Source organism: Limulus polyphemus, unplaced genomic scaffold, assembly GCF_000517525.1.
Source record: "Limulus polyphemus unplaced genomic scaffold, Limulus_polyphemus-2.1.2 Scaffold1218, whole genome shotgun sequence".
Taxonomy (NCBI): Eukaryota; Metazoa; Arthropoda; class Merostomata; order Xiphosura; family Limulidae; genus Limulus; species Limulus polyphemus.
Window position 1 is genome coordinate 67,692 of NW_013666828.1, and position 10,386 is coordinate 78,077.

The 10,386-nt window shown below is 31.9% G+C and overlaps 1 protein-coding gene across 3 annotated transcripts in view; it reads left to right on the forward strand.

Moving 5' to 3' along the window:
* Positions 1-3,985: 3,985 nt before the first annotated feature.
* The window catches only part of LOC106462659 (lachesin-like), a 96,184-nt gene continuing 89,783 nt past the window's right edge, over positions 3,986-10,386 (forward strand). For all 3 annotated transcript variants that reach the window (XM_022389977.1, XM_022389978.1, XM_022389979.1), the window contains exons 1-2: positions 3,986-4,059; positions 5,667-6,033. In XM_022389977.1, coding sequence (XP_022245685.1) covers positions 5,955-6,033 — 79 coding nt within the window. In that variant the 5' untranslated portion in view covers positions 3,986-4,059; positions 5,667-5,954. The remainder of the gene's footprint in view (positions 4,060-5,666; positions 6,034-10,386) is intronic.

The following is a 10,386-nucleotide window of genomic DNA, read 5'->3' on the forward strand; positions in this document are numbered from 1 at the left end:
CAGTATAAACACTGCCACATTGATAGTTTTATAACAGTCATTTTATAAATACGGTAACAGTATAAACACTGCCACATTGATAGTTTTATAACAGTCATTTTATAAATACGGTAACAGTATAAACACTGCCACATTGATAGTTTTATAACAGTCATTTTATAAATACGGTAACAGTAAAAATACTGCCGCATTGATAGTTTTATAACGGGCAGTTCATAAATACGGTAACAGTATAAACACTGCCACAATGGTAGTTTTATAACAGTTTGTTTGTTTGTAATTAAGCACAAAGCAACACAATGGGGTATCTATGCTCTGCCCACCACGGGTATCGAAACCCGTATTCCAGCGTTGTAAGTCCGCAGACATACCGCTGTGCCACTGGGGGGCTATAAATATGATAACATTAAAAATAATGCCACATTGGTAGTTTTATAACAGTCTTTTTATAATTACGGCAACAGTAAAAATAACTGATACATTGATAATTTTATAACGGACATTTCTGAAATTCCAGTTTTTCCAGTTGCTTTTTACTATTATGTTTAAAATTTTATAATTCTGTTTATAAACTATTTTTATATAAAAGAGGAAAAACATCACTGCTAGAACAGAAAAAAATCAAGTTGATTAGGGATTTTTATAGAAAAGATGAAAAGACCATCATGGTTAGAACAGAAAAAACTAAGTTGATTAGATATTTTCAAATTATACACATTCCTTGATTAGTAACCTGCAAAATATAATATATGATAAAATTCTGAAGAGTATTTATAAGTAAACTTTATATATGGAGGAATGCAATGATTAAAACAAAGAATAAAAGAGTTCAGAATAATGGTTGATAAAACATACATTTCCTGCCGTATTTGTTAATTTTGTAATTGATAATTTATTTAAACTTAAACGAGCTCAAACGCACACACACAGAATCAAAAGCGCTTTAATATAACGGAATTATAACATTATTTAAAAAAGAAAATAAATAAAACGGAAAACTAACGATACTTATCACAACTTTACAAACACGAAACATCAATAACTATCATAATAAGGTGAATCACAAAAAATAACATTAATATTAGAACTATGTGTGCCATTCTCGCCTGTGGATCTGCGGGTCGCCCTAAACATGCTCGTCCTTTGAGCTATGGGGGTGTTATAAAGTGACGGTCAATCCCACTATTCGTTGGTAAAAGAGTAGCACAAGAGTTGGCGGGGGGGGGGGTGATGACTAGCTGACTTCCCTCTAGTCTTACTCTGCTAAATTAGGGACGGCTAGCCCTCGTGTAGCTTTGCGCGAAATTTATAACAAACAAACAATCTTGCCTGTGATATGTATTTTAGCACAATATCTATTCCTGTTAAATTCTTTCTGCTCATTTATAATCAAAACGACAATGCCAAATTGACTCGTCTACTTTTATACTAACTCTAGCATCACAGTTGATGTCTGGAACAACTTTTGTTATCTGGAGCTGACTGTTCTGTCCACCTTACTTCATTACGCTAGTATGGTTTCGAGCTTTTTTCATTTAAACTTGAAGGATGTGTTGTAACTTGCAATCTTTTTGACTGCTTAGAAAATTGCATTACGCTCAGATGATTGGAAATAATTTCAATCTGTTGTGTTTTCTATGGTGCTGGCTGAATAATAAAAACAAAGAACGAATATTAAGTGCAAGAAACCATGCCCTGCAAACTTGATTACTGAGATAATGTATAGTATCTCATGCTAATAATAATAATAATAAAACCAATCACTACTCATTAAACTATATCAACTTTAATAATAGGAAAGGGGGAATAATTTTGATTTCTCTTATCCTCATGCAAATGTTAATATAACTTGTCAGCCGAGTTGAAATGCCGTGTAATATATCTAAGAGCAAAGAGCATAATCTAATGTAATATTCAAATTTTACAATGTGCAGAAAACTAGAAATGATATTATCTTCTTCAGATGTGTTATTTCTGTTTCTCTTTACATGTTCTTGAGTAGGAAAATTTTCTCCAAATCTGTAACTGGAAAAGGACAACAGAAAAAAATAAAAATAGCTTACGCTCAGTATAGTTGTTAGGGCAAACATCACTTGTATGAACATCCTTTCTTATGACTGACGAAGCAAGACTGCCTTTGTTAGAAAGTAGGAGGAGAGGGGAAGCTAAGTTAATCTAACAGTATTGTTAAATATAGTGTATGTACACCAACTGCAAAAACAATGGTGGGCACGTGTTCCTTCTGCCCTATGCCCTTCTGCCCAATCATAATTTTATGCATGAATGATTAAACATAGTAATGTTTTCTATTTACATTTGTTTTAAACTTTGTTAACTTCTCAGTTCGTAAGTTAGTCTTTCGTCCGAGAGTATACAGAACAGGTCAATTTTTGATCAGCTTCTTTTTTAGGCGTAATTTCGCTCAGGCCTAGTTTTGAAATTATAATATTAAGCGATATTTTGTGCCATAGAACATTATTAACATACCTTAAAAACACAGTAATTTTCAAACAAGACTTTCTTTAATTTGCCTGGTCTACGAAGTAGCTGTTCTGACAGGGCGTAATGTCTATACACATATTTTCTTGCGTCTGATTTCTTTTTGTTTTCTAATTACATCATTATATTGATTTTCATTTTTAATATCTAATTGCCAGCCCTTTAATTATTTAACTCATTCAATGAAAAACTTTGTCTGCAGTCCATCCAATGAAAGTTAGGTTAAATAATAATTACAAGTTTTCTGATATACAGCTGTTGCTAACTTCCTTCATTCCAATCTATCTATTCCAAATTAGGGACGACAAACGCAGACACCCCATGGATTGCTTTGCGCGAGTATCCGAACAAAAAAAGAAACACTAAAAAAACTGTTGTTTTCTCCGTATCAGTACAAAGATTATCAATGGAAATTTTAATCATTAATATACTCTTTCCTATTCATAATGCTTAAATCTAATGACTTTATGATGATACGAATCGGAAATATATATCGACTTTTACCAGAAATGGAGAAAACTGCTTATAAACAACTGTTGTAATGTTTTATATTTGATAAACATTTTTCGTACTAATTATTTTATCAATTTCAAAGCGCTAAGATTTAATAATTTGACAAAGTAGAGTCGAGTATTTTATAATGTAGTTCTGGAAATGTTAAAAAAAACATAATTTCGAATCATCACGCTACCATTGATCTTTTACGAACACAGCATGTTATTTGTATTTTGACACGACTGCACTTAAAGACAGATTGTCTGTTCTTAGACTAGCAAATAAATTACTTTGAATTGAAAATCTAAAAATTATTGAACTTTGAAGAAACCATTTTCTAAAACAGGAAAAAGACATTCTATATAAAAACAAGTGAAAAATAATGTCTATAACTATTAATTTCTAAATGACTTTAATTTGCAAAATTATTGCACTTTAAATTTTATATGTACAGTTTTCATTATTTTAATAAAAGTGTATGGTTAACATGTGATTATTAAAACTGTTTGTTTCGTTGACTTTCACACATAGGTACTTGAGGGTTATCTGAGATAGCCGTCCATAATTTAGAACTGATAGAGTAGAGGGAATGCACCTAGTCAACCCTATCCACTAACAATTCTTGGGCTACTCTTTTATCAGTAAAAAGTAGGATTGACCGCCACATTATAACGAACCCTAACCACCAGGCTATGCCAGACCCAACTGTTCAACTGAATGTCATTTTATGAGTGTAATGGTTGATATTGTGTTAAGCGGACATACATAATATCACTTTAATACACTTCAGAGCACGTACTTCTAATATAAAATGCTTGTATTTCCGCATTCTTCAAACTTTGTGGATTATAAATCAGAAACTAAAATGCTAATTATATTGTTTTAAAACAATTTTAGGAATGTATTTTCATGTTATGGCTAATTCCCTATTGCAGAAAAAAAAAGAGCTGTTGGATGTCTAAAGATATAATTCGAACCTTTTAGGTGACGGGGATTCGAACTCGCGACTATCAGATTGGCGAGTCAAGCGTACTAACCACCAGGTCTTGCCAGGCCCTGTCAGCGGTAAGTTTGCAGCCTCAAGATGCTCAAAATGGACTTTCAATACTCATGGTGGTCACAGCACAGATAGCCCATTGTGTGGCTTTGCGCTTAACAACAACCAACCAAAATTCTTCTAACGTAAAGGACTCGACTCATTTTATAGCTATCATTAAATAAATAAATTTACTGTTAAACCTGTCCTCCCAGGTTCAGGTTCATTAGGATTCAGTTAGAGAAATTCTAGAATATGATTGTATTTACCATTTATATTTCATTTTAACATGTTTGATCACATAGATGAAGAAACGAAAATAATTAACAAGGTCATACAAACACGACGTTTCAGTTTTCGTAACGAAGATATATTTTTGGCTATTTTATTTTTCCATTAATATTTCTTAAAACCACTCGCACTCGGCTAAATGTCTAGTATATTTAATAAGTGACTTGAATTTTACTGATTTACGATGACCCACTGTAAGTAAAGAATACATACTTTGAAATAAAAATATAGTAAATAGCAACGTGGGTTATCTTATAACAAGTTACTTCGCTTATTGACTAGCAAGTAAAATCTGCAAGAACACAGCCAATAATTAAATACTATTGAATATAATCTTATTAATTAACATGTAAACTGTGTTTAAAACAAGACAGTCATGTTTTCCTTAAAAAAAAGTAATGAATGGAAACATAAACATAAAATAAAATGGCCTCTCTTCTCCATGTGCAATAAATGCGTGCAAGCAGACTATTTCTAGTTCAATTGAGGCTCAGCGTATATCAGCTGGTTGACTCTTAAGCGTCTTATAAATTGTATTATAATCATTAAGAATCACCTTTAAGTGTTAAGGCCATAAAACAAAATATGTGAGCTCGCACGACTTTCTCTCAACCTAATTGAATAATACTAATAAAAAAAGGACATGCTTAAAGCTGAAAATATTATACATATTACTTAAACACATCGGTTTACACTGTTACTGGCCTGTCATGTTCTTCTTTTGTAGGTAACCTATACAGCCACGCATAGAGTAACGTTTGTTTTGAATAGTATTATTATATCCAGTGTTTTATCAGATATATATGTATTTTCTAACCAGGAAGTTTAGATTTAATTTAAAATATTTCTTGCATAATTCAATTACTAAGAGGAAATATAATATTAGATAACATTATTCCCTTCATTTCACGTGACATTTTAGTGTTTCTAAGTCTCAATAAGTATTTCATAGCCCACATTATATTAATTTGAATGTTTGAATTACAGGTTAAAGAATACTTATTACCTAAAACACAAGGCTTCTGATTAGCTTGATTTTTTTGAGTGATGTTAAAATCTCATTGAGTTTACAACTGAATTTCATTAATTATAAATGCGAATTGTGACCCGTTAAATGATATGAATACATATTTTACGAGTAAAATAACTTCATGTCAAAACTAATTTTAGGGGAGCTTTAATGTATGACGTTTTTTTATTTAATTAAACATTGTTTCAGAAATTGTCTCTTAAAATGATCTCAAAAACAGAATAGTTTCGGTTTGATGAAATTTGAACTGTTATGATAAGAGATTTTCCAATCATCATCATCTTACCACCTCAGTCTTCTTCTGATGTTTGGTAGGGGGCACTGCTGTAGCTCACCACACTGCCAGCGTTGACAAAGTCTTCTCATACATTACACCAAAGCTCATATACTAACGTGCCAGTTCCGAGGACTGGTGTACGAAGGAAAATGCTCATGCGACTTTCCGCCAGTGCTCACCTGAGTTAGATGTTGGAAAGACGTTTACAAATAAAATTACCGCAGTCGTCGAAAAGAATTCAGAGAAAAACTCTTGACTACATTCAGACGATGATATGCTTCTGGAAATTTTGATGGTCTCAGTAATTACTTTCAGGAAGTAAAACGATGAATAGGCACTTAATTGGAACTATTGCATTCTTACTGATAATCCTGAGTAATAGGGTGCTCGGACGGACCTCTTACGGTAAGTCCAGTTACAAATTGAATTATAAATGTATCACAATAATTTGTCTTATACTTTGTCTATCTCGAGTTACTAGTGACTGAATAAAACATTGATTTTACCTAATAAAACGATTTGTTATTGTCTCTAAGCAAACTTACAAATTATTAAGAAAGTATATATATATATATATATATATAATATGAAATAATTCTAAACTGAAAATATGGTGATCACTTTACACTGATTAATATTGATGTTATAGTCCATAACAGTAATATATTTTTATTCGATTATTTAAGAACTAAAACTGTCACGGGATTTCAATGTGTGACTATTAATTCCACTATTTTAACTTGAATCTCTAACACAAGCTGCGTGTCTTTCTCATAACACAGTTCCAATAAATAATTGCAAATTCCAAGTATTAACTGAAAGTATAACACACACTGCAGGTCTTCCTGACAGAGAATCTCTAATAAGTGTTGGTTTATTCCAAGTATTAACTGAAAGTATAACACACACTGCAGGTCTTCCTGACAGGGAATCTCTAATAAGTGTTGGTTTATTCCAAGTATTAACTGAAAGTATAACACACACTGCAGGTCTTCCTGATAGAGAATCTCTAATAAGTGTTGGTTTATTCCAAGTATTAACTGAAAGTATAACACACACTGCAGGTCTTCCTGACAGAGAATCTCTAATAAGTGTTTGTTTATTCCAAGTGTTATTTGAAAGTCTACAGGATCTCTAATAAGTGTTTGTTCATTCCAAGTATTATTTGAAAGTCTAACACAAACTGTGTGACTTACTCACAGAGGATCTATAATAAGTGTTTGTTTATTCCAAGTATTATTTGAAAGTCTAACACAAACTGTGTCTTACTCACAGAGGATCTCTAATAAGTGTTTGTTTATTCCAAGTATTATTTGAAAGTCTAACACAAACTGTGTGACTTACTCACAGAGGATCTATAATAAGTGTTTGTTTATTCCAAGTATTATTTGAAAGTCTAACACAAACTGTGTGACTTACTCACAGAGGATCTCTGACGAGTGTTTGTTAACTGAAACTGTCACATAAACTCTGTATCTTTTATACACACAAATTTTAATGAGTGCACATGATTGTTAATTTTCTATGTTCAAATGTTATGTGCAGTTTGCTAAAAGTAAAGTTTTTTTTCATCCAGAATATTACCAAGAAAAACGACAATTAACGCCTGAATTTTCTGAAAGGTTAATTAGAATACCAGTAATTGTGCTGGAAAACATTCACTATCAACAAAAATATAAATCACAACACAATAAATCTCGCATATTTGATACTTTCGGATACTAATTTTGTCTTCTTTAGGAGATAACTGAAACTAAATTTACCCCTGAAGTAGGAAAGTCTACCCTCGAAAGCGCTTTTGTCATCACGTGTTATGAAACTTCACGTGCTCCGATTTATTTAATTACCGTACACAATTTATAATTTTCTTTACACAATGAGAAGTCTATATAAAGTAGTGGTTTTGATAAATAGTTGCTTGACTTTAATTAATTTCACTTTCAATAAGATCCAAAATGCTTCTTTTATATACTTTATTCTAAGCGTCAAGAGAAGTTAAAATCTTGGCTGTAAAGCAAACTTAGGTATCCTAATAACTCCCATCGGCTGTCGTTGTTTATTTTATCTTTATCGTAATTTAAAATAAAATGTATAAAGCACCGAATGATATCACGCTTAATTAGTGCATAATTAAAGATAACATCAATACTAACCGTATAAAAGCTAATTAACAGAATGATACATTAGTTCTATGATTATATCTACCTTCTAAATGGAACCATGTTATGAAATTTCTTTCATTGTGACTTAACGACTTTTGTGATCCTACACGCACTTTTCAAGGATCATAAGCATATATAAATAACAATCTCTAAATACATACATACAGCTGAGTAGTTCTGCATATGCTTGTTTATTGCACGGGTACAGCTTCTGCAGTCAGTTCCATTAAAATCAGCTCAGCTTCGACATCAAGAAACGGAACAACATATTAGGTTAATGGAACATTTTAAATGTAACGGGACTTTCCTTGCTCTTATTGTACGTTTTATAGCCTGTCATTACGTAGAACATTAATATTCCTGCTCTAGCGTATGATGAATTGTATGACGTCATATTTTTCAAGCAAACTCTTATACATTTTAATATTGTCCGCAGTAGAGAGATGGACAATATAGGGCCAGTGAAAACTTCTAACTTTGTAACCAAAGCAACTGTTTTTCCCTCACTCTATATCGATTCCAAATTTATTTTGTTTATGCTACATAAAATAACTCTTTTATAATCATTTCTTATATCCTTTTTTGGAGAAATGTATGAAACAATTTAAAAAGATTTCACGTTAAGTTCCCGCATATCGTTACACACAGCATAGTTACGTAATATTGAAACAAGCTGTTTATTTCATTATTAGTGTGATTATACACAGAGGTGTGATACCGTTTTCTTCTCCACGTTTTCCTGTTTAGTCAAATACGTTTTCTTCCATTGCTTCTGTGCTTAAACATCATTTTGTTTCCTGGAATTGCAATTTTCAGCCTGAATGGTACACTATACACATACGAGCTAATGACGAGAGGGAGGACAGAGAACCAGAAGCATCCGCCGTCATAAGAGCTTTATCCAGCTTTTTGAACCAAGTAATAGCATTGACCGCCACTTTTATAACGCAATAACAGCTGAAATACAGAACGCTTTCAGTGGCATGCTGTTTAGAACCCCGAACTTCTCGATACGCAGCCTGAAAACCTAACCATAATATGTTGGATATGAAGTAATTTCGAAATAAAGAACACAAAGTTAAGTCATTATTTAATTCAATAGTAAATGATTGATTCGAATGCAAATAAAACTATTGAAAATGACTGTTAGTATAATTAATAGCATATTGTTCCAAATCTGCAAAACATTACCGCTCGGAAAGTTATATGAACTAAAAATGACGAACTTAAAATGCCATCTTTGTGATGACGACACATTCAGTAAAGTGTCATCATCACGTGATAACAAATGTAGAACTTAAAAAAATGTGTTGACCACGTTTGTAAGGGAGTATGGATTATAACCAACAATGTTAGGGTGGTATTTAGAGCAACAAAGGAATTTCTACTGAAGACAACTTTAAACTTTTATTGGTCTTTTCAGGTCCATTGTTTAACATGTCAGCCCTGCTGGTAATATGAATCAGTTAATACGTTTCAAAAACATTCAGTGTCCTAAGGATAACAAACCTTATTTCTAACAAAAACTGTTAATAAAAATTCTAATTCTCATCCATTTTACTTTATAAGTCAGTGCGTAGTTTCCTATGTCTCAATATAAAAAGTAAAGATTAAATAATAAATCTCATGTATTTGTTTTAGAAACAAAATCCCATTTTTTAAATTAGTTAACACCCTTTTAAAACATGATTTAGAACATTTGTGAATTTTGTGGTAAAAATTACGTAAACTGCAGATTGGTTTCACACTTATCTTAATTTGTCGCCCTCCTCCCCCATTGACACAGCGGCAACTCTTCGGACCCATAACACTAAAAACAGGGTTTCGATACCCGTGATGGGCACACCTCAGAAAGCCTATTGTGTAGCTTTGATCCTTAAATACAAACAAACTTAATTTGTCCATTCCAAATTCAAAAGCAGGAACGTGTAATATAGCATTTCAGATTTATGGCCCCAAAATCGTTAATTAAACAGTAGGCAGGAACGTATATCTAATTAGCTATACTCCTTACCAGGTTTACCTTTTAACTTCAAATTATGTATGTAGCCTGTTTTGATCGGAAGTTAATATTAATTCTATTTTGTCTCTCATAATTCATTGCCTCTGATTTTGAATCCGAAATAAACAAATTAGGTGAAATTTGGAAAAATAAATATCTGCAGTTTTCATATATATTTTTACAAAAGAGCAAAAGTACCCGACTTTGCTCAGGTTATTAGGTTGATTTATTCTAGATCACCATGTCAGTGTGTGTGTGTGTATTCTAAACCCATTTTAGCATAAAATTATAACCTTTTATGGGATGTGGCTTGTTTATAAAGGTAATCTTCCCTCTGACTTGTCCTCCGATTTTAAACTTAAATAATAATAAAAAACACTTTAGTAAACGGACCTCTCAATTAAAAACAACAAATATTTATTTTCAATTTTGTAGTTTATACATTTCATTTTATACTTTCAGCACGTAGCCTCTCAACAAAAATATTAGGTTATTGTCGGAATTTAAATATACTTATATTCTTCTTTTTCACCAAATGTCAAAATAAAAGGCTTTTACTTATATTTCTTAATACTGTTACGTCTCCGTTCGTTT